We start from the raw sequence: 27,944 nt of genomic DNA, 5'->3' as shown, positions 1-27,944 counted from the left end.
TTATCATATTAATCATGGTACAATGTTCAGTCATTTGTTGGAAATATTCAGTAAGTCTCTGTCGGACACAAAGGACTGACTCACAGAAACCTCCGGTTTAAAGTAAATAGGTTAGTTTTAAGGTAAGATTATGACTGATTAACATGAGTTTACTTTAGACATTGCCAATGTGTTGTATTTTGACTTTTAAATAAGTCTCACTAGTTTACTTTGAAGTAATTACAGGGTAACTACTAACACATTAATGGATATTTTAAAATGTACTTAATAATAATTACTTGAATTGCTTTTTTATTAAATGCTTTCTAAATTTATTATAGTTATTGTTTTAGAACAGAGCTTCATTTTGACTTGAGGATTTTCAATTCTCAGTGACACTACAGTATTGTCCATAACATAAAAGATTATAAATCTGTAAGATGACTAGTGTTGTGGTTTTGCATGTGGATTTTCTATATAGCACAGTTTACAGAATGTCATACATTGATTTGTTTTGTCAATTTATAAACCGATTTAAAATAGTTGTTAAATGAGGAGAAGGTGAGGAGAAATCTTTTCACGCATTGAGTTGTTCGGATCTGGAATGATTTGGATAGTTCTTTTCAAAGATCAGTGCACGATGAGCCGAATGGCCTCCTATGCTGTACAAATCTATGATTCTATGATTTCAGTTTTATAATCTGTTTGTGAATAGATTCTATGCTAATGACATAATCTGTTAGAATTGCCAGCCCACTTTCACATTAAGGATTTATTTGGAACCCTCTTGCTTGTTCCCTTAATTCTTGGTTAAAGGTCATTTTAACTTAATTTGAAAGTTTTGATGATCTCTAAGATTGCCAGAAACTTGTTTTCATATTTATTTCATGGGACCCAACAACAGAAAATGTTAATACCTATTAAAAGGCTGTGATGTAGAAAGAAGGATCATAAAAGAAGGTAGTCTGGTTACATTAGCTTACAGTTAGTTTTGTACTCCTCCATTTAGCTGCTCATAGTTCTATTGAATATTATGGCACTTCCTAGGCTTTAATAAGAGATGTTATGAAAGAATACTTCCACACTTTAGAAACAATATCAGTTTATAATTGTGCTATTGTAATCCCTTTGCTGGGGTCTTAACAAAAAACATGTTGTTTCGATCATTGCATCTATCAAATGTTATTTTGACAGGCTTGTTCTGAAAATGGCTCGCAGAACTAGATGTCATTGCACATCTCTGGAGTCTATGCTTATTGTTCTATTTCTCCTGATGACATGTGTGACTGTTGGAATCCTTGCCATTTCCTTTGTCAAAGATCAATCATCATCAAATGAAAATTCAAGTAAGTTGAAAGCATACAGCTGTTATTAGTGTTGTGCACTGTATATTCTTTTGGACAAAAAACATCTAATGAGCAATACATTGGCTGTTTTTATCAATGAAGCCGATAGCCATAAAATGGATGGCCTGTCTTGTCCTTACTAGAAGAGTTCCAAATGTCATTCTGAACTTTGGTAAAATATCTCGGAGTTCCGCTCTCATAACAACAAATTACATTTATATAGCGCCTTTCACATTGGATGGATGTATCAAGATGCCGGACAGTTAAGAGTTTGCAGCTGAATTGGGGTTGGAATCAAGAGGGTAGGAGGAGTGAGGGTGGGAGTGTGACCTAAGGCACGGTCAAAGAGGAAGCTCTTGAATCGTAGATTAAAACTGCAAATTCTGGGAATATTTAAATTATTTAAATCCCAAGAAATACTATTGAGTGAGCTAACAGATCAGTTTCCAGAATAGCAGTTTCAAATGGCTTGTATTTTGTTTCAGATATGGGAAAAGAAACAATTCCAGTATCTTCAAGCCAATATAGGATTGGTGTTGGTCGTGCTGACTGTACTGGGCCAATAGCAGATCTTCCCTTGGTTGGTGAATGATATCTTTTACAAAACGTGTTACTCGTTTATTTTTTAAAATTTGTTTTGTCAATGACATTTCTGTTTATCAGAAGCATGATGAGTTTATTGAACAGACCAAAGCCTGAAGGCTTTGTAAAATAAAAGTGCAGAAATCTATTTTTAATGATCTCGGCTTTACCTCCCTTGTGCCAATAGCAGGGTTGTGTTTACCAGGGCTACACAGTCCTGCTAAAATAATAAAGATTACAAACCATGAAATGGAAGTAGTTATACCTGATGTTTGAAAAGGGACTTTTTCAAGACAAAGTGTAGTGTTGTTTCTTTAATGTTTGCATTGATATTTTAATGACCTCGATTAATTTGTTAATGTAATAGATGTTATAAATATGCTATTACGTATGCTATTAATTAGTGTTTGATTGTGTGTAGATGGGATACGCTAAACCAGGCCAGAATGCTGCAGGGCTCCACACCCGGCTGTACAGCAGAGCTTTTATAGTTGCAGATTCTGATGATTCCAAGAGAGTTGTATTTGTCAGTGCTGACATTGGGATGGTATCTCAGAAACTCAGGTTAAAGGTAAGTCTGGAGCTTAAGGTACCAACTTTCACAGAAAGCAGGTTATGGCTCTTGCCTAGGGCTGCGTTAAAGGAGTGGAATGCTGACCTGAACAAATTGCTTACAGTTATTTGAGAGCCAAGAACTTTTAAACTTCTTTTTAAAGTTTTAAAGTTGGCTCGGAAATGACTAGATTAAAACATTCAGCTGTTCAAATCATGGCTTGGGCTGGGGATAGGGAGTGGGTGATAACACATAACATCCAAAGTCAAAGTTAAACATGAAGGGCCAATCCAAAGCATCTATTAGAGGAAAACAGATAGCTTCAGGCTGGGTTTAAATTGTCCATGGAGTGAAATAGTCAAACATCACCACAGAGAACTGGGAAGAGTAACACTGGTAAATGATCTGGGAGAATGGAAAATATATCACAAAAAATGAGATTCACTAACGTAGCCTATTTACTAAAATAGGAGTGGAAGCATTTATGGAATGAAAGCATTATTTGGTGTGATATAGCACAAATACACTTCTGAAGAGACATGGATAAAGTAAGAAATCTGGGGAATCCCTGGAGATGTATATTTTAGAAGCAAGTCCTTTGCATTTGTCAGTCCATTGGTTAGTGTTTTTAGTGTTGTCGTTTTTCTGAGTCTGGCCTCCTCCTCGTCCCCCGAGTCCTCCGCTCCACCCTCAGCAGCCGTGCCTCAGCCACTATGCCCTGAGGCTCTGGAACTCCCTTCCTCACTCCCTTTGCCTCACTCCCTCCCTTCCCATTTTTAGGTCTCTGCTGAAGACCTTTCTTTTCAACCGCGCCTTGGTAACCTTCCTCCCCCTCCCCCTGGCTCGGTCCTGGGATCTGATACTGTAAAGTGCTCTGAGACGCCGTTCGGCGTGGAGGGCGCTATATAAATCCAAGTTGTTGTTGTTACTGTATTTTAGCTTGTGACAATGGACATGTGGGAGGAGGGAGAAAGAGATAGTATTAAAAAAATCTCGGTTGATGATTTGGGACAATTTATATCAGATCAAAATGAACTTCTGAACATAGAAGTAAGGTTCACTGGCTCATACTCCTAACCTCCTGAGATACCTACAAGCTATAAACATTACTGGTAAAGAGAGACTGCTGTAAACAAGTCAAACTGCATAACACACTTGATTTAACCTTTGTTACATTCTGATAAATTTGGAGATAGAGTGGGATTATTTTCAATGCAAAAATGTATTCAATTCCTTATATATTATGCAATATATAAAGACATTTTCACCAAGCTTGTGTTATGAACAGATACTGAAATTAATTAATTTGAAGATTGATCTTTATCGGCTAGGATACAGGTCCTCTGCCAAGCTGGCTGTATTTTGCGTATCTGTGTCTTATTATAGTTCTTTCAAGCACAAATTTCAATTTATTTTCCATTAAGATTTCATTTTATTCACGAGGTAGATTATGGAACTTATTATTTATGAATAATAAGACTTCTGATTTGTCTTTTAGGTCATGGAAACTCTAAAGACCAAATATGGGAACCTCTACAGACAAGACAATGTTGTTCTGAGTGGTACTCATACCCATTCAGGTCCTGCAGGCTACTTCCAGTACACTCTCTTTATTCTAACAGGCAAAGGCTACATCAAACCATCCATTAATGCTTTAGTTAATGGTATAGTGAAGGTTAGATATTCTCTGCTTTTTATTGCATCATTTAATTTAATTGAACACTACAAATATTTTTAAGCGAATTATAATTAACTGGTAGTATTTTGTGTCTACAATATTATAAGAATTTATCATAAATTTTAATCAGATGTAACAACCATCATAATATTTTAAGAATCAGCAGTAATGGGAAACAACTCTCACAAAATGCATCATTTATCACTAATTTTGGTTAGCTTTATAGCATTATTTGTGGGAAACAGCATAACTTCAGATATCAAATTTTCATCTTTCATAAGTAAAAATAATGAGAATTCTTCATAATGTCCCATTTGTTAGTTATTTTAATTTGGTCTTTTCATACAAAACTATGACAATTCCTGACTGGGAGTATACAGATGACCTATTCCTAGACCTCAACCAATGCCACTTTACTCCCAGTCAGCAGGTGCTGTGTGAGCCATGTGGGCTTTGATTTAACTATGGGGAAGATCAACAGTTCAATTCAATATCTCCTGCTCGTGGCCTTGCTGAAATCTACAACTCACATGGTGGGATCACATATTATATATGGATCCTCCTCAGCCCTGATAAATAAAATATAATTTCCTTGATTTTTTCTTATGACCTCAGACAATTACAATTGTGTAATCTTGATCTCTGCTTGACAGTAATTACTTGAGGTATTTTAGATGATAACATTTTTCCTTCTTAGACTTCTTTATTCCACTACTCAATATATTTTACTGAAGTATTTTCCTTACAGAGCATTGATATTGCCCACAAAAACATGAAACCAGGAAGAATATTTATCAACAAGGGAGCAGTGGATGGGAGTAATATAAACAGAAGTCCCTTTTCCTATATGAACAATCCAGAGGCAGAAAGAAAGAGGTACCCAGTCAGTATAGCAGTCATAAGAAATTCAAGTCTAAGGTACAATCAGTTAGTGATTGATAGTTCCATCAAAGGGCAGAATAAAAGTTATACCAATACTGTCAACAAAGCCATTGTACCTAGTGTTGAAAAATGGGGACATGATTGAGACAGTTTTCTCCGAATTCATAAGTATTCATGTTTTTTTAGCAAGTCAGCTTTACATATTTAGACATGTAATATCAACACAGATAAAAGGATTCAAATCTATGAGTTCAGTGTTCCCTTTAATTCGCAATTATTAAACTTCCATGAGCACCTTTTTATAATTCACAAAAGCAGCACAGCTCCACCTAGTAAACTGAATAATCTTTTGCACAAAAGTATAATTAACATTAATATTTCTGCTATCCTAAAATTAAGCCTCATTTATTTAAATTATCTTTCCAAATTTGCAAACCTTCCATGCTACATTGTTTTTTGTGAAAATATTCTATTCCAGAAAATAGAAAGGAATAAAATTTCTTCTTTGTTCAGTTCTTTTATACATGAGGTGACATAATAACAGGGTGCAGCTAAAGAGAATTGCAACAAATCCAGCTGCTTCATCAGGTTGACCCCAATTGTTCCTGTAATCAAGGAAATATATGAAGAATTTGTACCGAGGCATTAACAAGCAAAAAAAACTGTTCTCATCACATGATGGCTATCAATGATAGTTACTTACATATTTCTATATAGCTCAGACTCAGAACAAAATAGCTTTTTTTTGAACAAGTATACAAAGTTGAAGAAATTATACTGTGCAATCATTCACTTAAATATGCAATCCTGTGATTGATATAGGTATAAATCAGATACAGACAAAAAACTAGTTCTACTGAAGATGGTGGATATGGATGGTCATGGGCTCGGAGCTCTCAGGTACAGCGATAAACTAATATATTAAGAGTTTGGTCAGTAGAGTTGAAATATGTTAACAGTTAAAGACTTGCATGAAATTTGCATCATGTTTTAGATTTTTTTCAAATTCCAATGGACTAGAAAAGTCTAAGCTAATGGTAATTATCATATTGATTGATGAATATTCATTAATTCAATTAGCTTTCGGAGAATGTATTGATATATGTTGATTCCTGTAGCCTTTTTTTTTACATTGGTGTGATCCCATGTTATTCTGTCCTGTTTGTTTGTCTGCAGCTGGTTTGCTGTCCACCCTGTCAGCATGAACAACACTAACCTCCTGGTTAGTAGTGACAATATGGGACACGCATCATATCTGTTCGAGCAGGAGAAGAACATGGGCTCACTGCCAGGGCAGGTTAGAATTACAAAATCATGCTCTTGATATACTGTGCTCTATAATGAAAGTATCTTCCTGGAAATCCAGTACTTATGTGTCCAACTTTAAACACGTTCTTAAACTTAGGAATATTGTAGCCTGAGCCTGAGTCTAACACTTACAAACACTTTTTACTCACTTGTTTACCTAGTTTGAAACTACAAAATGATGACCTGGTCTAACATCTCTGAGATTACTCTATGGTAGTAACCCTTTCTGGGCCAACCAATGAGTATATAAAGAGAGCCCTGACTATTAATGATGCTGGCTTGGTGACCCTCAGTGGTTTCAATGCTTGAGAGTACATTATTCTAGTAATAATGGAGGTCATTCTTGCTGATGGGAAAGTTGAAAGAAGTTGTCTTTCAGCCTCTGATGAACACGGCTACGTGAGATAACTACATAATTCAGAGGAATTTAACAGACTTCCTCAAAATTGATGAATGGAATGGCCTCCCATTCTCTCCTTGTTAAACAAGAATGGATCTGATGTGGAGCTAAGCAGAGCTCCATTTACCCGTTTGCTTGATGTGTATTGAGTCCACACCTCGTTCATTGGATCACAAAGGCTATAACAAACACCGTGGAGATTTGTCCTTCATTTTGATTCTCCGTCTGCAGTCCGCAATGTATATGTGGTTTGTAAATGTGATCCTTCCCTCCTATAACTCATAATAAATTATTGACAAAACTATAAATTATGTACATGTTATTCATGTTCCTCAATGAATAATTTAGTTTTTATAAATAGCGGTTCTTTAAATATACAATGTTTTTTCACAAACACAGTTTTCATCCCTGTCAATCACAGGACAACAATTCACTTTGTCATATGAGTAGTCTCTATGAGCTAAATAACTATAGAGACTTGTTTTTCCAACTACAGGGACCGTTTGTAGCAGCCTTCGCTTCCACCAACCTCGGTGATGTATCATCTAATACTCGGGGCCCTCACTGTGTAAACACGGGGGAATCGTGTAATAATCCTGACAGTACCTGTCCTGTTGGAGGGGTAAGTATCTCTGAGCATCAACAACAATTGATCAGTTAGATTATGGATCAGAGCTCAATAAATAACTGAAAACGATTAAACTACAGTCGACAGCAAGGGCACCCGAGTGACATTGCAGCTGTGCAATCTGTACTGAAAATATTCATCGGTGGAAAGAGCTCTATTAGTTTTGACCAATTTCTTCTGATAAAGTTATACCAGGTATAATAAAAACGATAGGACTTGCAACAACTTTTAGCATTATTTCACAGCCTTCAGATGCCAATTCACTTTGTTTGACATGAAAGGCACTAATCACTCATTCTTTCTATTGGATTCTAAATATCTTTAAACCTGGTCCAATTACTGGATTACTGAACAGTAATTCAGTGCATTGTGGCAGGTTACTGTTTATATGTCTCTCACGCAAACAAATGATAACATATACAGTACACAATACCTTGTAAAATATGAATACTGTATTATGATATACTATTACTAAAATTCAAACTGAGCTTCTTCTAAATTGTTGTGCAATATAAACCTTGCAGGAAATGAACACATGAAAATGTATTATAATACAAATATTATGTGCACCATTGAACTGATTCCTAAGGGGATTTCCTAATATAGCAATGTCAATGTCAATTTACTTTTAACCTGAGTGTTTTCATTAAATCCTTAGGTTCTTTTGCCCTCCTACACAGTAATATCATCTCATAATCAGTCAAATAATAATAAGAAATTATCACTATTTTGAAACGTATATGCTTGTTTATATAGTATTTCATAAAAGAATAAATATAAGAATAACTTTGGTATGTGCTAATGGCCATGGTTTGTGATGATGTCGTGCATTGATCTTTCTAAAATGTTGCAGGCTTCAATGTGCATGTCTTCAGGGCCTGGGAAAGACATGTTTGAAAGCACTGCGATTATTGGGCAGAATATCTTCAATAAAGCAAAGGTAAAAGAAAATCTGTGTAATTTAGCATTCTTTCAGCTAAATGTAGTTATTTTTAGGCTCCTCTTGCTCGCCTTGGATCTCTCTACGCACCATTTCTAAGGCTCCAGCCATGTTTCAATTAATTTTTTTCTCAATTCTTTGTGTTTTGGCATATTAAACAAATTGCTTATCAATGGAAATATATTTGCTTTGGATTGTGGAACCTCGCAAAAAACGACAAATAACAATGTTACTGATTTTTATTAAAGGCGTTATTTAACTGTTTGAAACCCTGTATACAGTGCAGCCATGTTATAACATACTTCTTTATTTTCAGGAATTGTCCAGAACAGCAACCAGGGAGATAAAAGGTCCAATCAACTTTGCACATAAGTGGGTTAACATGACAGATGTTACCGTCCAATTAAACTCAACACACACAGTGAGTGTTTACACTTGGATGCTTTTATTGTGTGGTATTACAAATTTTAGTTAAGAGACACTTGCAATACGATTTAATGATCACTCTCTCTTCCTTATTCAACCAAAACCTTCAAAGCCAAAAATTAGTTCATCATCTTATTGTGGGACACTGCTGGCACAGATTACCTGCTACATTTGTTTGCATAACAGTAATCACTGCATTTATAATAACTCATTGTGTGAAGGGCCTTTGATTTGTTTCAATGTGATAGGAATGGAATACTGTAATATTAATATAAATGTAAAACCTACAAATAGATTTTAATTAACCCCATTCAGGTCTATCCAATCTCCTGTGGAGTAACATCAATATGACTATAGTACTTATACTGTAACAGTCTATAAAAACAGACACCAAAACTTAATGTTTCATCTTTAGAGTGTGTTACTATTTGTAGACCAAGGAATAATGCGGTTTTAAATTACATCTTATTCATTACTTTATTAATAATAATCCTTGCATTTGATATAGCTTCTTTCATATCAGAAGGACATCTCAAAGCACTTCACAAGATTTACTGTAAAGTTTATTAGCTGTATTTTGTAGGTGAAGGTGACTGCCAATTTGCACACAGTATTGTTCTGCAAACAGCAATGAAGTGAATGATAAATTTTATCTGGGGATTATTAGCCAGGAAACTGGAAGAAATTCCCTTCTCTTTTCAAATAGTGCCATGGGATCTTTAACATCCACCTGAATAGGCAGGAGGGACCTTGGTGTCATCTGTAGGACAACAATGCAGAGCTCCTGCAGCACTGCATTGGAGTGTCAGCCTAAACTATATTAATTTAAAGTTCCGAAATGGGTCTTGAACCTACAACCTTCAGCTCAGAGGCAAAAGACCTACCAAATGAGCCAAACTAACACGCAAGAGATTACAGTATCTTTTGGGCCCTGGGGACGTAAGTGGATATCTTTTTCTCCAAACATTAGACTATATACTCTGAAAATGAGTTTACTATTTAGAGGTTGGTATTCTGGAAGGGTAAGGTTAAAGATCCTCCTTAATCTGAACCTCTCCCGTGTTCCAAATTGCAGGGTAGGACATGCAAGCCTGCCCTTGGGCACAGTTTTGCTGCTGGTACAACAGATGGAGTGGGAGCCTTTAACTTTACACAAGGTAAGTCTGTCACTGAAGTGATAACTGTGCTTCCTTTCAAAATAGAAAAACAAATCTGTGTTTCTGCAGCCCTCCTCCTCCTTACCCCAACGTTTTATTTATTCAATACTTTGCCAAATTTGCAACAATATTAAACGTGTCTTCATCAGAGGCTAAAGGTATTGTTTTGTACTGAATTGACTTAATGTGTTGTAGGAGCTGTGGAAGGAGACCCATTTTGGGATGCTATTCGTGACATGTTGTTAGGAAAACCGTCTAGTGAAATCCAGGAATGCCAACATCCCAAACCAATCCTTTTCAGCACTGGGGAAGTATGTTGGTATTTTTTTCATTTACTAGACTGCATACTCTGAAAATCAGTTAATAATGTAGGGCTTGGTGTTCTGAAAGGATGATGTTTAAAAAGCCTTCTTAATCTAAACCTCTCTTGTGATATTTTATTACGCTGAAGAGAAGACAATGCATCCAAAACCAGCAACCCCTAAAAGAATAGTTTGAACAAAAGTGCTTTGTATCTGTACTTTGGCATCATTAATGATATCACATTCCTTAAAGCTGTGGAGATAGATGTCTTATTCTGGACTTTGTAATCCTAAATCTTATACTAATCAAAATGCTTACTTGCCGCAAGAAATGTTGCATGCAACTGTTTCCTGTAGGATATGTTACTGTACCAGGCAAGAGAAAGCAGGTCTCAAGTATCGTAATAATGCAAAAATTCTTCACACGGGATATATTAGACATTTATAAATATATGTTCCTGTATATCCAGTATACAAAAATATACTCAGAGTCTTTTAGTGCAATTTTTAGAAGCAATGATAATGGTGCAATGGGATCATTACTTCAAATTCTGTATCTTCTTAAAAAATTCCAGTCATTTTATCCCAGGCTATCCTAATCATCAAACTTGGCAGAACCCGTTCTGACGAAGGGCTGTAGACCCAAAACATTGGCTCACTTTCCTTTCTCCATAGATGCTGCCTGACCTGCTGAGTGTTCCCAGCGACTTGTATTTTTGTTATCAGATTTCCAGCATCTGCAGTATTTTGTGCAATGATTATTTGAGTTCAGTTGTTCTCTAATGTTGAATTATTCTTCTCAGAATTATTTTATTTGGCATTATTGTTTGTCCATTCCTGTTTAAAACATTAGAGAGGATTTCTAACTTAGTATTCATCCATTACAGAATTTCATTATCTTTTCAGATGACGAAACCCCTTCCTTGGCATCCTGAAATTGTGGATGTACAAATTCTTACCATTGGGACATTGGCAATTGCAGCCGTTCCAGGAGAATTCACGTAGGTGCTTGCAAAATGTTTATGGAACCACAAAAGAACAAGATTATATTATCAGCTGTAATTTAATTATTTATGAGAGCATTCTACTCCACTTACTGTTGTAATACTGACCTATTCTGCAGTGTGTGGAAATTTACAATATAGGGTTACAATCAATCTCACAATCTCTCCTTGCACAAGAGACTAATTTATTCAATGTTCTGTATAAGACAAATTATCATTGTTCACAAATTAACAATAAGTGGTGGAATATCATTTACATGAGACGTCTCGAAGACGTGATAAGATGCTACATTAATGCAAGGATTATTATTATTACATACTGAGTAGCTTTTATTAGCTATCAAGAAAACCAAATATGTTTTGATTGTTTGAACATTTAGGTTTAAAATCTTTACTACAGCTCTAAAGCCTCTAAATTTTCCTCCTGATTTTCTTTTCCCAGTACTATGTCAGGACGAAGACTAAGAGAAGCTGTCAAGAATGTGAGTTTTGAAATTTTATGATTTCATAGATTTAAACTATGTATCCAAGGAGTTAGAGCTCTCAGATAATGCTGCTCACGGAAATGTTTAATAATACAGGTACTCAGTTTCGAAACACCCAGGAATCGATACATAAAAACAAACCAGCAAAGATAATTGTAGACTCAAAGGTTTAATGGAAGTTCCCAGTCCAGTACTTTTGTATTACACAATCTATTGCATTAGTTGACTCAGCATTTCCAACAATGCTTTTCTTTCTCTTCTGCATTAGGAACTTGAATCCACTGGGCTTTTGAAGGAGGTTGATGTCGTTGTTGCAGGATTGAGTAATGCTTACACGCATTATATTACTACGTATGAAGAATATCAAGTAATTAAACAGTTTATGCTTTTTTCATAGGATTCTTGTAGAGGTATAATTCATATCTACAGAGCTGCTAATGTCACGAGTAGGCTGAGATTCACACTGGAAAATAATCAGTGGAACATGCATTGAGAGCATAAACTTATCTTCAAACATATCTTTTATTCTTGCTGGTCATTTTAAGAATGCTGCTTCATTTTAATACGTATTACTTATTAATAATATTGTTAGCATTGTTTCTTGTGAGTTGATTCACAAATGCATTGCAAACTGTTGACTGTTTTTTTGAATTTCTATTTAGAACAAGATGTTCGGTCAATGGCATTTATGTTCCTACTGCAGACTAAATTACATGTTTTAATTATATGTTTTAACTAAAATGTAATACATTTTTAAAATTAGATGATCAGATCATTAACTGTTATTTTTTTCTCAAATAGATTCAACGCTATGAGGCAGCATCAACAATATATGGTCCTCACACTCTCTCAGCCTACATACAGGAGTTTAGAAGTCTAGCTAAGGCCATTGCAGAGGTGAGTTTAGACATTTTGGTTCTTTCATTTGTAAAGCTGGTTAGAAAACCTCAAAATAAATCCACAGTGGCATAAAGCTAGCAGCCAGTACTTAGGGACAACACAGATAACATAGGATTGGGGTAGGCCACTCGGCCCATTGAGCTTGTGAAGATCATGGCCGATCCACAACTCAGGATTTAGTAGGTCAATTTTACAACAATGGGATTTCTTTCAATAATTTATATTTCCCTATTATGCATATATAATCATACTAACATTAAACTTTGCTTTGATCTGCCTTATGGTTTCATAATAAATTATTAGATTTTAGCTAAAACACTGGAGCCTTGTTACAACATTGCTTCATTATAACATGAATTTGATTGTAAAGTAGCTGCACTGTTCACTGTATTATTTTTAGTGACTCCCCGACCTAGACTTATTCCCCACAAGGTTATGATTAATCTGTTCCTAATTCACAGATGGCACAATTAATACTCTCACTTTTTCAGGCGTTATACATTATGACCAGAAGGTGCAATGTATTAGTTAAGGGAAATATATAAGCTTCATTCAGGGGTTATATAAGTCCTGTCTGGCAGTCCTACATTAACCATTTGTTGTGCGTTTTGAGCAAGAAGTACATTTGATTTTGATTATTTTCTCTTTTGTGAAATGAACCTGATGAATGTTGTTTAATCACTTTGATTAAAATACATCAATGTTTTATCAAACTTTACAAGATAGTTCCAGAACTGCTGCCTCTTAATTTATTCCACTTAATATTTTACACAGAAGCTAAATAAATAGAATTAGATTTATTCTTAAAAGAGACTGGATTTCAAACTATTTCTTCTTGTAACCCATCACTCTTTATTGATGTTCTAGAATACTGTTGACCAGTTGCCTAAAGGTCCTGAACCACCCAATTTTCCTGACAAGAATCTGATCTCATTGCTGCCCAATAATCCTGTTGATAAGAAACCAATCAACACAACATTTGGTGATACGATAGTGGATGTACAAGGAACATACAGACCGGTAAGCGAAGCATGTTATTCACATATTCTGCTTCATAGATCTCATCTTCTTTACGTTCTTTTAAATTTGTAAATCTAACCGTCACTATTTATAATAATTGTATAAATCCTCCTCTCTTAAGTTTCCCTCTGATATTCTCTGCCTAACTCTCCTTTCTTGAAGACAAAGGCTCAAGTTCTATGAGGACAGCTGTCTCATCAAAGTAGCCATTCTTCACATCTAAGTTTGAAAGCGAACGTTGGTGTACTATTTTAATGTTGGGCTAAACTCACCAATGAGCTTGACTCTTTGCCCATATGACAGCCACACATGCAAACTTCCCGCAGGGTCATTAGGTGAAGGTCTCTTGGTGAAAATGTTTCCCTTGTCTTGACCAATGACTGAGAACAATGTGCTATAGCACCCTCACCTGGCTATGGTTTGCTAATTCAGTGCAGAGAAGGCTTTGGAGATGGACTGTAATGCTCAGCTACTTACCTCTTCACCAATGAAACTTTGGGTGAGCAGTTCTTTTTCCCCAAGAGATGATTTAATGAGTGGGTTATAGGGGAGGGTAGACTACATCATTCAAAATACTTCTTACCCTATGCAGCCAAACCAAAGATCACTTTTCGATCAGTTATTAAAAATAATACGTTATGCAGCATCCCAAGGCAGTCCAGCAGTTTAGGCTTAAGATTCCAGGCTAGCATTCTGCTTATAATTCATATAAGCTTGATGGTTTGGGTGTTCCTTTTATAGGCATGTGGTTCATTGTCCTTGAGTCTTTTGAAGATAAGATCTCTTAATTGGCTGCTTATGCCTACATAGAATGTCTACTTTATTGCTTTTTGGTAATTAAAAAGATATTTGTGCTGTAGTCTTTGACCCGAATTACATAAGTGCTCCAAGTAACATGATTAAATTCTGTTGATAAAATATTTTGCTCATTTAAAATTTTTACGAAGATGTTTAGAATTTTAAAAAATTGAATAAGATTAATGCCAGAAAGAGGAACAGAAAAGATATAGATATGGACATGCAGACCAATAAGGCTAAATAAGGAGAAAGGAAATACAAAGCAATATGAATGCTTAAACACATTGAAGATTTTAGTATGAAGCAATTCTGTGGATCAAGTCTCATTTAATAGATACTTATATTATTACAAACAATAACACGACTAAATACATGTACACTTCTAATAGGCATCAGGCAATTCAGAAGCAAAGTATAAGTACTTGCCAAAACTAGACATGACCTAAATGAAGCTCCTTATGAGTCATTTAACTGACATCCCATCTGCCTGTTCAGATGGAAGTTAAAGTTAAAGATCATACGGCACTATTCAAAGGTTTCCACTAGTGTTCTGGCCAATGAACCTCCAGCTAAATTGGTTCCTGTCTATTCTTGGAATATTGCTTTGTGGGAATTAACTGCTGTGTTCCCCTCCAAGTAAACAGAAACTACACTTGACATTACCTGCAAAGTGCTTTGCTTGCGTTTTGACATAATTAGACACTATATCAAAGATAAGGATTATATTATTCTTGACAAATAGTACTTCGTACATAAATTTAGAGGTAATATTTCCAGATATTGCTCATACAGATAAGCTCCAGGTCAAGATAATCGAAGGAGTCATTCAGTGACCGCTATTCAGCCAGTTTCCATGTGATTGATATGGATAGTAATGTGTTCTTCCACTAAGTTCATTTTTACTGCTTCATTCACAACAATCTTTCCCACCTCATCAGATGTCATGAAATATAAATTTTGCTGCAATTTCTCTAGCAGATATAAAGACTTTAATGTATTGCAGACACAGTACCTATGATTATGCTGTGGCTGCATTAAATGAACTGTTTCTATCATATGAATTTACAATTACTTAAACAGCCCTGTTCTTTTGCTTCAGGATGCAGTTATGTTTCATTGATCAAGTAGAGGTATTTTAAGTGTGCTTTTAGATTAGCAAACATAGAATCAATATAGAGTAGTAATTTAGTTTACTATATTGTAATACTGTAGTTTAGTTTAATGTGGATCACTCTATGAATTGGCTGAACATGTTCTTCCAGCTGATTGTTAAAATCTTTTACACTTCATGGTGCCAGTAAGACCATTGAATTTATTTGTAAAGTATTATTCTTGACAAACATAAAACAGATCTGGCCAAGTAGTGAATTAATAATATAATCCTTTTTTCAGGGAGATGTTGCAGAAGTGACATTTGTGAGTGGAAATCCCAGGAATTCCGTTACTTATATGGTGAGTCACTTATGAATTTTTCCCATTGTCCTGGCCAACAATCCACCAGATAAAACTGGTCATTCACTTCATGACTGTTGTGAATCATTGCTGTGAAAAAATTGGCTGTTGTGTTTCCCTACAAAGTACACAGCCAGTGTGTTCTACAAAAAACATTGTAATATGCTTGAGAAACTTTGCATTATAAAAGTTATACTAAATGCAAGGATTATTATTCAGATACTTGCAAGGTTGGGAATATTAATGATTTCTTGAAATAAATATCAGTTTTAGGATAGAATCATAGACTTTTTCAATGGGCAAAGACTCCATCTGGGCCATGTGGTTCTTTCTAAGAGCAATTTGATCAGTTCCACTACCTGCCTTTCTCCAATCCCTTTTATATTTCTCCTTTTGGATTTTTCTTTAACCACTGTTTTTGATACAGCATCCCATATCCTAATAAGAATTTGTATAAAATGGTTTTCTTTTACCTTGCAATATAGATAGGTCTGCACAAAATTAGAGGTGGAAGCACAAAACCAACCATAGATAATTTTTTTCTGATTCAACCCTCTCTCTCTTCTCTCATGCTTACCTTAACCTTGATCATTTGCAGTAGTTATCTTTATTTGTTGGAGCAGGTGTGTGTTTTCCCGGTACACCAGCAAGTAACATTTAAACAAGGTGATGTGAGTTTAGACAGATGAAAATGTCTGTGGACGGTGAGGCCTTGTACATTTCTACTCTAGTGACTGAACAGAAAATCAATTAAAAATATCAGTCTTTAATCAATAAAGTCTTGATTCAAAATCTTTACTGTTCTGGTTGCTTTATTCTTTTCTATTTCTGGGCACAATTTGCAAGAGAGTCTATTGTGGCTGATACTCTGCAATTCCAGGTGGTTTCTGATCTCAATTTTGACTTCTGTGAAGTCAGTGTCTAAGATTTGCTATTTACACATCCATTGGGGAATGTTGCCAATTAGCCACCAATGTCAATCTGGATTTTTTTGCAAGATTGAAAATGCACAAAAATTATATTTCTACATTCTTGCCTCAAACTCTGGATTAATAGAATCAATTTGCTCTGTGACTATGGAAGTACTGAGTGAATTACTAAGGCTAGTTAGTAATTCAAATTCAAAGTAGTTCAAAATAGAAAGGTGATCACAGGCAAGGTGATTAAGCGCTCCGAGACTCCGTCCAGCGTAAAGGTTGCTATATAAATTAAGTTGTTTTACACTCTCATAAACCTTTCAGTGTTTGTGACTGGAGTCATTAGAAACCAATTTTTAAATTGATAAATATGAATGAAATAAATAATCTTGTATGGTAAATATAAATAATAAAACACCAATACTAGATTTATTGCAGCATGCATTGCTGAGATTTTGTTAATAAAATTGTAACTCCCCATGATGTTTAATAGTTTAAAATTGCTCTATAACTTTGAGTTATTTTCATATTGTGGAACAATGGATCTGTTTTCAGGCTGATGGAACATTTCTAACAGTAGAAAAATACAACAGTACTACTGGCAACTGGAATACAATGTTCAATGATGCTTCTTGGGAGACAAGGTAAGTTTCTTGTTTATTAGTTACAGCAAGACTGTAATTAAAGTTAAACCTTTACAAGGCACTTTTCTTAAATTGCCTGGTGGTTCACAAAAGTTCAATATGCTTTATTTAGTGGGTTAGTTTGAATTTTTTTTGATGACATTGATACTGTGTATTAAATTGCCCCCCCAAAAATCAAAAGGTTAACTGTAACAGTTCTGTGAATGATTACTTACAGGTAGTGTAAATTAAGGAAGGCAGTACGGTTTTCATTGAGCTTTCACTTATCATGAGAAGGAGTACCTTGCTAATGTGTGATGCACCATATAGAGTCCTGGCATAAAACTGACCTAATATAAAACTGGCTGAATAAATTCAGCTGAATTGCAGCTCTCGGGAAAAAAATCATGAGCTGGGTTGGAGGGAGGTGCTTCAAGCTATTTGCAGTTTGGACTTTCAAGGGCAATTTGAGATTACTTTAGTAAAGAGAAAGGTGATCACGTGCAATGTTATTCTATGTTTCTGTTCAGCTCAATCAAGTTACACTATGAGAAATGACTTATTTCATTAAACAAATCCTTTCTATTTGCATTGGGAAAATAACATTCTAAGTCCAGGGAGGCTTATAGTTGTGGAATATTTAAGTGCATAGTATTTTTGCAGGAGTGTTCAAATCCAGAGTTACCGCAGTTAACAGTTAACAATAAAACAACACATTGTATTTATATAGCATCTTCTTGTTGGAAGGATGTCCCATGGAGCTCAGTTAAGTATTTGTAGAGATAATAATAGGAGACTTCGTATGTATGAATAGCTCATATAAGTTCATTTGTATTTTCAATTGCACAGATAAATGTGCATGTGACTGCAGAATAGTCAGAGAAAATGGTGTTGAGTCACAGCTATTTTAGTCTCGGGGTTCTACTGGTTCCTATGTTACTTATGAATGTAAAGCTTTACAATTCACATACTCAACCTTACTCCACTTCTGAAAATATAGGGCTGCCTTAGGAAACATGCAAAATGTGTGTTAAGAATCAGTCACTTTTTTATTAATGCAATCTGCAATCGCCCGGTTGTTGTACATGGCAGAATTCATACCAAATTGGAGAGATATGACTGGAGGGAGGAGTTGTCACACCTCTCTAACATTAAACATAGAACAACAACAACAAAATTATATTTATAGAGTGCCTTTCATGTCGGGAGGACATCCCAAGGCGCTGGACAGTCAGGGGTCAGGACCCGAGCGTGGGGTAGGGGTGAGGGAAGGCAGAGAGGTGGGAGGGCGACCGAAGGCATGATCGAAGAGGTGGGTCTTGAGACTGGCCTTGAAGGAGGCAAGTGAGGAAGCGAGGTGAAGGGACCACGGGATGGCGTTCTAGAGTGTGGGGGCAGAGTGGCTAAAAGCTCGGCCACCGATGATAGGGTGGGTCGGGCGGGAGACATAGAGCAGGCCAGAGCCCGCTGAACGGAGGGAACGGAAGAAGAAATTCTAATGCTTCAAGCAAACCACCATAATAATTTCAAGAACGCAAAAACATCCGTTGCTAAACATCTGCGTTTTGGATCGTTCCACAATGTGCACATAGATACAAACAACAAGTTTGAAATACTACTTTTCAGTCCTGTAAAATTCTTTCCAGACAGTTTTGTCATCTGGAAATCTGTTCTCTGCATTTAGAAGGTCAAGTGCAGAGTAAATCATCACTGTTGAACCAAGTATTTATCAGTGGGAGATCTGTGACTTGACTGTGGTTACACCAGGCAATTTTCTTCCGATTGTTTCTGTCTTCACGGTTAGTACTAGGGTCAAAATGACAAGACATCTGCATTTTTTTGGGGCTGCTTTCTGATGTCTCCAAGTTGCTTCTCAGTCAAACCAGCAGAGGGAGCACTGTACAGAGCAAAATGTTTCATGTCTGTGTTATACATTTTATTTATTAAGATCATTTCTCAAGAGGCCAAACACATGGTAGACTGTGTGACACGTTTGAATTTGGGTAAAACAGAACAAACAGAGCTGTTGCTATAATAATGACAGCCAGAAACTGTAAGCCTTTTACTTATATCAGTTTTTATATGAAGCCTGACCTTTTTAAAAAAAACAAATCTCCAAAATTGCTATCAGTGCATGCAATGAAACTTCCCTTTATTTGTGCAAAATGTCCTTTTCCACTGTATTCCAGATAGTTTATATCCACTCATTTCCTTTCCAAGCAAAACGTTTAAAATTTGAACCATGTGGCAGAAAACCGTGGATACAGTAACAAAATGCACCCTGGGCTTACAACAGAAGAATGATATTCAAATGCAATTTCAATTTGATTATACTCTTTCAACCAAGTTTCAACCAAACAGTAGTTACAGTCATATGTGATTTTGAAATCAGCAAGTTGGTTAGTCTGTGACCTGATTAGAAGGCTGACATCTAGCTATGTAGCTGAGGCAAAACCTGGCTGTAATCTCTTGGGTAGCAGACTGGTTCTCTGACTGGCTACAGGACCACCCCCTAATTAGGATGGTTTGTGCTCTGTGATAAAATGAACTGGACTCTGAAGCTGGCTTGTGTATAACTGAACTGAAATGTTTTGATGTATCCTTACCCCAGTGGAAGAAAAAGGATTATGGAAAATTTCTGGGAAAGGATCATTACAAGCTTCAGCTTCAGGCTGTAATGATGATTTTGGATTATAGTTACCAATCTCCCTCTGTCCCCGAGCTGGTGATGACTCTTTAAACTTTGGATGCACTCTGAGAGTTCACAGATCTGAGATACAATCCATAAATTACAGAATCTATTAACAAAGCCAGTGAAGTAAAATATAAGCCATGTCTCCCAGGACACGTTTTATTAATGTGTTTGTTGAACCTGTGAAGATTCAAAACAAATTACACTCTGTGCTAAATTTGTTAAGCCGCCTGTTCAATGTTGACACCCAACGCATGTCAACTTGCAAATTCTTTTGAAAACAACTTGAATGGAAAATGGAATTCCAAACAAATATATTTCATTGATATATTTTAAACATAGAACACAGCACTGCACCCATACTCTCTTGACGAGCCATCCCCTAGTTTCTAGATCTGAACAGACATATTTTAAATTCAATCTGCTCAATTCAGTGCTTTTACAGCAGTTTAGTCTGGGATACTATCCAGTGCTTCACCCTAGGAGAGGTCAATCCGCTGTACCAAGTAATTCTGACCCCCAATATGATTCATTATTACAGTATATGCTAATGATCCTGCCAACAAGACCAGTTATTACCTTTGACTTATGCGCAAATTAATATTGGTACGACGTTAAGATGCAAAATAAATATTCCAAAAACTATCTGCAGTAAAACAAACAGATGTGACATACTCCAGAAGGAAGAGTGGTTGACAAGGCTGGTATATGTTGGTGAATCAATAGTGGCTTCTTACATACTTTGGCAGTTGCTTAGCCCTACCACTTACTAGATGCTGAACTGATTTCATTGATTTTATACTTTAAGCCATTCAAAAGAATACTGCTGACAGTTTGTGCTATTAACTCAATCCAGTTTGCTCTCTGATTAGACATCATAGATACCGAAACATTAGAAGTGAAGTGTATTTAGTGTTTTATTCTTTGCACTTTTGTTTGAATTGCTTGAATTCTTCCTGTATCTTTTTGAGTTGTCAAGGTATATCAATGATACCTCAATTATCGTGTATAATACATCTAATGGTAACACCTATAGTGGAAATATTATGACGTAAAACAAATTGTCACATACGCATTTCTGACTTATGTGGTTTCCACAAATATTACCCTGGGTGCAAAGTTAGTTTGACACAGATCAAGCGTTAATTTATTTGCTAAATCATCATTGAGTATCTTCAGTCAGTTTCAATGATAAAATAATAATAAGTAAACCATTTTCTCTTGAGGACTTTTATCTCTGGAATCTCCTCCCTTCATACATGGTATACACTGAGGACCAGATCTCTACACAAGTATTATTAACAGCCCAGTTGCTCTATCAGCTCTTAAGCAATAATTAAAATGGTTTCTTTCAAAGTATTTTAAGGCAGAGACTGAATCGATTTGCAGCACTTCCACTTTTACCGCAGTGTTGTAAATTGATGTCCCAGCAAAACCACATAGGTGGTCTTGGCACCATGGCTCCAACATGAGTTGTCATGTCTCAAACCTAACTTATACTATGTTTTCATGGTGGTTTGACACAATATAAATAAGGTGCATGGATGTGATTGTAGAAGGAGGAATGACTACTTCCACAGGTGGAATTGCTGCTGTGGGTAAGATTCTGCATACATTCAGTTTTGTACTGGGTACATAACAGCAGCAATAACAACAACAACAATAGCAAATTGCATTTATATACTGTTACGCCTTCCATGTCAGGGGTACATTTTATTTAAAGCTAGTCGATGGGCTACACTAATATAGGAATTAAATCCACCCATCCTTATCATTGATTTTCAAGGCATAACTAGTAAATTGTCAGCAACTCTGTCAGCTTAATTATTCTAAACGATTTATAGATATGATAATGGTTTAACATTTTCTCTCTGGTAAACATGGTCTATTGTCATTTAAGCACATGGGAAAACTGTGTAAAGAAAAGCAATTTATATGGAGGTGAAATGGAGTGCGCAGGGACTGGGGCTCCAGTCTCGCTAAAACACATCAGTATCATCTGTCCAGTACCTTTTGCAATATTTTTTGAATTGATGATGTCCAAATTTATTTCAGTACAAATCTATTAAAATAAAGAAAATTGAATTTGAATTGAATGTGAGGTTAGCTACCTTAGGAAATCAAATGGCTAATGTAATTTCCAAATTGGGACACTAACAAGTTTTTAAAATTAACTATGTGGAGTTTAGAATCTGAATGTTAAGAAGAAACAGGACTCAGTCTCATTCAGATACATTCCCGAAGAAGCAAACAGCTGTAAGGTAAGGCTACAGCTTATCTAGTTACAAGTGAGATGAGGGAACATGAAACAAATGTATATTTAAAGGGATAATCATAATAAATGTGGGCTGCAGACTATTGGTAGAGTACAAAAGGAAAGAGCAACCAAGGTCTCATATAATGGAGAACACTTAGCTCAGAATCCAGTATTGATTGACACATAGAGTAACACCGATGATATGAACACTGGTCATGTAACATTTTGGGCATAAAACTGATATAAGATGTTATTCTGAGCTCTGTAGGTTTTATACTCTAGCAATTGGATCCCTATCTGGCCGTTGATCAATTTAAAAAATTGTTAATATGACAAGTATCTTGGATTCCCATGTTTTCTATAGTTTTCTATGGAAATATCAATGTTAAGAAAGTCATTTCAGTCACATTTGGGTTGGGGCTATTTCCTCTCTATTTTTAGCCATTGGGAAGAATAACCGCTCTTCTATTAATATATGTTCATCGGTTTCAGCAGGAGACATGGATGTATAGATTACTTGTTAACATTCCAGCTCCTTGAGACGTCCTCCCGACGCAAAAGGCGCTATACAAATGTCATTTTGTTTGCTGCTGTACTTTCCATCCCTGCCCCCTCAGCTACCAGCATGGGCTCCCCATCATCTGTGTGAAGCACAATGAAATGTCCTCCCTCGGTGTAGGGGCTGAATAAATGTAAACTGTTGTTGAATATGTGGTGAAGCTCTTGTGTCTTTTTGGGCTATTCCTGGAGTACAAATATCCCATTTACACCAGGTATACAGCATGAACCGGAGTCAGTGTATTTTGTCTCCAGGCTGTTTGAGCAATTCCCGAGCAATGTTTGAACACATTATCACAGATTCAACTGATATTGAGAAATTGTAGCTTAAATGCTCCGTGGAACTTTACATGCTCACCTAGTTCAATGACCTGTGGCATTTATCTAGGTTAAGACTCTTATGAAAAGCTTTCATCACATACAATATTAACAGAGCCTGACAACTATTTATACAGAAACTAAGAGCCGGGTTAATCTGATAACAAATACTATCAGTATGAGTTTGCATAGGCCTCAGCAGATTAGCATTGTTCAAAATATACTTTTGAGGCAGAAATACATTGAAAATGCTGGAAAACCAGAAACGGGGAAAAAAAAGAGATTTTTGAACGAAAAATAAATGACAGAAATTAGAAGTTTCATTCCATGGTACAATATCCATTTTCAATTAAGAGCGTTGAAAATTGAACTGAGAACACAAAACACAACAGCAGCAAATATACAGTGCTATCCCCATTAAAGCATTTCATACCCTGGTTTAGTGCATGTCTGCTTATAGCATGGGTGTACTGTGGACCGTGGTTTAGTAGGACCTAAAGGTTAAAGATTGTGATGTGCAGGAAGTACGGTCAAGAGTAACTTGATGACCCAGAAGCACTGAAGGATGGCTGTTGTTTTAGCGTGCCTCATTATAACATGGGGGCTGAGTTTGTGGACCCAAACCACCATGTTGTAATGGAGTTCAAAAGTATCCTTAATCTATTCCTGAAATGATGGTTGGGTTATCTTCTCAAGCTTATTTTTTTAGGTGTTTTTCTACACCTTGTGAAATGCGGAGGAAAAACATCAGAATGCCGTTGTTTGTGACCACTTCCAGCAGTATATATTCATATATTCTGCCATCTCTTTACATGTTTATTATTATTATTATTATGTTTATTACCTTCAGAAGTTAGTTTTAACATATCATTTACATTTAGAGTGCCTGTATTTCAGAAGTGGGAATTTTCTGGACGCAACTAATGTGCTGATAAAAATCACTGTGTGTTATTGCTCTTCTGAACCATATGTTGGAAATAATCCAGTTACATATGGAACACTGGGAGGAAAGCTTTTGTTGAGAAATGGTGTGTAGATAACTTTGGGATTATTCTGACTATTTACATTAATAACTGAAGTTTGTTCCTTTTCTATTTATTTTTTAGGCTTTTATGGAATAAAGCTCCCAAAGGTTATAGCAATGTCACAGCTGTCTGGTATATTCCGCTCTCTGTAGAGCATGGGACCTACAAAATATGCCACTTTGGCCATTTTAAAACTTTACAGAATCTGAAACCAGTCTTCAACCCTTATGAAGGCTCTTCATCTCCATTTGATGTCAAAAGTTAAAGATCAACATTTGTTTCATGACAATTTAACCATTGATTATTCCTGTTTTCTATGGAGGATGAATGAAGATTACAAACCTTGTGCATTGTATTCATGATCCAGTTGAATAATTTAATAATGGATTCATTATATTTACAGTGAACTCCTGATAAGACCCTGCCTTATGCCATCACATGGTTTATATCCTCATGCTGTCAATATCCTAGTCACTTCTGATGCAAAATTAATATGACACCCCTCTTTATTTCATCGTTTCGCCCACAAAACATACAGTCAATTCAGTAAAGCTCTTTGAGACGTCTCGAAGACATGATATGGTGCTATATCAAATGCAAGGATTGTTATTATCATCACTGGCTTATTATAACATATAAAGTCACATTCTATACATACCCAGTAAGTAAAATATCAGATCTCTTGTTGGAACAAACCTACCTGTCCCGCTCAGCTAGCCTGTCAGCCAACTCTCTTGCTGAGTGGCCTGGTAGCGTGGGAAAACATCACCCTTGCTCTGAGTCAGCCATGAGGGAGCTGTTTCGTGGCAAGTTCTCTGCAAGTGGAAATTTTAGATCTTGCCTTGTATGTGGTCCTGCTTGATTGTTATCAGTAATTCAGGTTGTTAAAATGAGCAAAATGAACAAAATGTTTTTTGTACACAAGTAGGCCTATACTTATTCTGTACGTAACTCAAATGAGTTTTAACCCAAAAACCGACATTTGTGGGGCAGGGGCCCCTCTGCTCATTCTACACAGGCGCAGTGTGTGTTGGTATAGGTCGTCCCGGCCACATCGACCCCTGTTGGCCCCGGAGGACTCATTTTTATATAGTTGCCCAAATTTAGAATGACAGCTCTTTTCTCTTGGAGTGACGATAGATCAGGAGTTTACTGTTCATTGAATCAAGGGTGTGGAGAGAAATCTATTTCTAGAATAAGAATTTGATCTGAATATAATATGCTTATATAACGTCTTTCAAATCAGGAGGATACCTCAAAGCATTTGACAATGCTGGCTGGGCACTAAGATGTTGGTTTTGGTTATGCGATCAATTATTTTAACATGTATTATGTTGGTTTTCACATTAAGAAAAAGGATGATTCATTAAATGTAATGCTTGTATCATGTAGGTGTTTTAATGAAATTTGTTTCACTGGGCAACCACTCTAGTCCATCAATTCACAAATTAATACAATTAAAACATTTCAAACACTTTAAATAATAGCTTAAATAAAGTTCATGAAACACTTTACTTTGTAGTATTTGGTTTTGAACTACAGTAAGGTAATTGCGCTCTTGGAGGGAATAACTAAAATGACAAAATACATCTTTCACATCTACTTACTCCAGCTAGGATTTTCAGTTTACTTAATACCAAAAAGGTCAGCGTCGTCACCAATACTTTGGTTAAAAAAAATAGTCTGATGATTGGACTTGACTAATTAGCAAGTTGTGTGTTTTTGAATTGAGAAGTGATTTATAGTCTAGGCTGACTGATACCTCAGGGCAGGATTGGCGAGTGCTGTGTTTCAGATCAGATGTTCAACCAAAGTCCCATCAGCCGATTTAGGTGGATGTTAAAAATCATGTGACACTATTAGAGAAAAAAAAGAAGAGAATTTCTCCACTTATCCTTTCCTCACCAAAAATCTTCCAGATGAATAGGTCATTCACCTCAAGGCTGTTTGTAGGATTTTTTAAAATGCAAATGACTCCTATCTGCCTCAAAAAAAATCATTACACTTGACAATAATTACCTGTGAAGCACTATGAGAAATTTCAATATGATACGAGCTATAAAAGCTGAAGTTCTGCCTTTCCTCACCCTCTCCCACTGTCTGCTAAATTCAGTTGTGCAGTGCAGGATTTTCTAGTTAATGGAGCAATGCCAAAATTGGATATTGAAATGGAAGTCAATACAGGAACCCCAGTAGGAGCAAAATTGCCCCCTGACGTTCCACAGTAACCTCAGTATAATGCGCTCGCTTTCCAATGACATTTTATTTGTAGCAAATACTTGTTAAAGAATATTTTACTCAGTTTTCTTCAGCTACAAAACAATACGATTTATCACATATGGTACTTTGCTTCAATACACTTCCAAACTACTGTAACAAGAATCTAATGAGTCTGTCTTTCTTTTCACGTTAATATTTAAGTAGTGATGATACACAGTACTCCAGGCCACTGCTGATAACAGACCAGCCAGCCTGGCTCATAGGCATAACTTGGAGGAGCAGACCAGTCACTGAGAGCAGAGATTCTTCCAACTGAGCTCCTGCTACCCTCTGTAAGCTAAAGGCCTAACCGGTAGGTCCTAGCTGGACAAGCAGCAAAAAACTTGCTCTCAATGCAAAGCTGTGCTGTTTTAACTGGTTCAACTCCAGCAGTACCCCAACAATAGTACACTCTGGGGTCTTTGAGCCTTGGCTCTTTGGAAGATAAGCAAGATGCATCCCTCCAAGGAGTGTGCAAATTCCATAGAGGGACATTTCTATGTGTAAGTGGCATGTATATGTGGAACTCTGTTTAATTTGGATATACTTAAGTATGGCGATGATTTTTGCATGTGTTAAACACGAAGTTGACCAAAAAAAAAGGACTTTTTTTCTCATTCATTGGGCTCATTAATGTTGATATGACCTGGAGTAAATAACCCAGAGTTTAGAATTGCCCTCTCACCTACACATAGAGGCACTTGCTCAATTGCTCATTATTTACCTTCAAAAAAGTCTTACCTAGTTTGATTGTTAGAATTCAACATTATTAGAAAACATTCTGCTTTGGAGGGGAGAAGATTCTGCTTGAAAAGTAAAAGATTTGTCGCCACTATTGAATGAATCTGTGCTCCTGTTTATCGATTCTAAATGTTTGCCAACATCATCGACCAAAGCAAATTAACTTCCAAATGACTAAATCAATCTATGCTGTTCAATATAACTAGGTGCAACTTCTGCTAATAATCACTCCAGGATGTCAATGTTATTTGCCTTTTCAGACACAAGAGACTATCTACAACTAATCTAATGTAAAGACTGACTGCTCTGTAGCTAAACAGTTTTAATCTCAATAAGGCTTTAAGTGTAATATTTTTACATATATACTTGGGAAGTAAGGATATTTGGGATACAGAGTAAAGTCAGATAAGTGGGTAGAAAATATTTGCCATAGAACTGGTAGAACAGGCTTGATAGGCTGAATAGCCTCCAATTTCCTATTGTTCCTAACCATGCATTGTACAATTATATAGGTAGTCCTATTTTAAGATTTCTCGACTTTAATGGCCAAGTCAAAATATTTTGAGTTTATTTTGCTTTATGTCTAGTAAAGGAGGCCTATGTTTGCTCAGAAACATGTTGTGCATTTTTGTTTCCGAGTATTGGCCATTTCTATGAGGAAGTGTCTGAAACTACAGTTGGATTCCTTTTCTACACATGTGGGAGTGATATTTC

At 36.1% G+C, this 27,944-nt stretch overlaps 2 protein-coding genes across 2 annotated transcripts in view; one reads left to right on the top strand and one right to left on the bottom strand.

Annotated features, from left to right (window-relative positions):
- Window positions 1–64: 64 nt before the first annotated feature.
- asah2 (N-acylsphingosine amidohydrolase 2) lies at window positions 65–25,744 on the top strand. The gene is made up of 21 exons (XM_007896970.1): window positions 65–122; window positions 1,174–1,325; window positions 1,811–1,905; window positions 2,329–2,478; window positions 3,959–4,135; window positions 4,887–5,014; window positions 5,843–5,920; window positions 6,197–6,317; window positions 7,225–7,350; window positions 8,210–8,296; window positions 8,613–8,717; window positions 9,798–9,879; window positions 10,075–10,190; window positions 11,088–11,182; window positions 11,628–11,667; window positions 11,939–12,037; window positions 12,472–12,567; window positions 13,438–13,590; window positions 15,781–15,840; window positions 17,313–17,401; window positions 24,312–25,744. Exons 2-21 carry the CDS (start codon window positions 1,187–1,189, stop codon window positions 24,493–24,495), a joined length of 2,220 nt encoding a protein of 739 aa, XP_007895161.1. The 5' UTR covers window positions 65–122; window positions 1,174–1,186; the 3' UTR covers window positions 24,496–25,744.
- The window catches only part of a1cf (apobec1 complementation factor), a 32,532-nt gene continuing 23,723 nt past the window's right edge, over window positions 19,136–27,944 (bottom strand). The window contains exon 12 of the mRNA XM_007896957.2: window positions 19,136–19,277. Within this exon, the coding sequence (XP_007895148.1) occupies window positions 19,258–19,277 (20 nt within the window). The 3' untranslated portion in view covers window positions 19,136–19,257. The remainder of the gene's footprint in view (window positions 19,278–27,944) is intronic.

Source organism: Callorhinchus milii, unplaced genomic scaffold (genome assembly GCF_018977255.1).
Source record: "Callorhinchus milii isolate IMCB2004 unplaced genomic scaffold, IMCB_Cmil_1.0 Scaffold7, whole genome shotgun sequence".
Lineage (NCBI taxonomy): Eukaryota > Metazoa > Chordata > Chondrichthyes > Chimaeriformes > Callorhinchidae > Callorhinchus > Callorhinchus milii.
The sequence above is the reverse complement of the archived record's forward strand: the minus strand, read 5'-3'. Positions and strand labels throughout refer to the sequence as shown.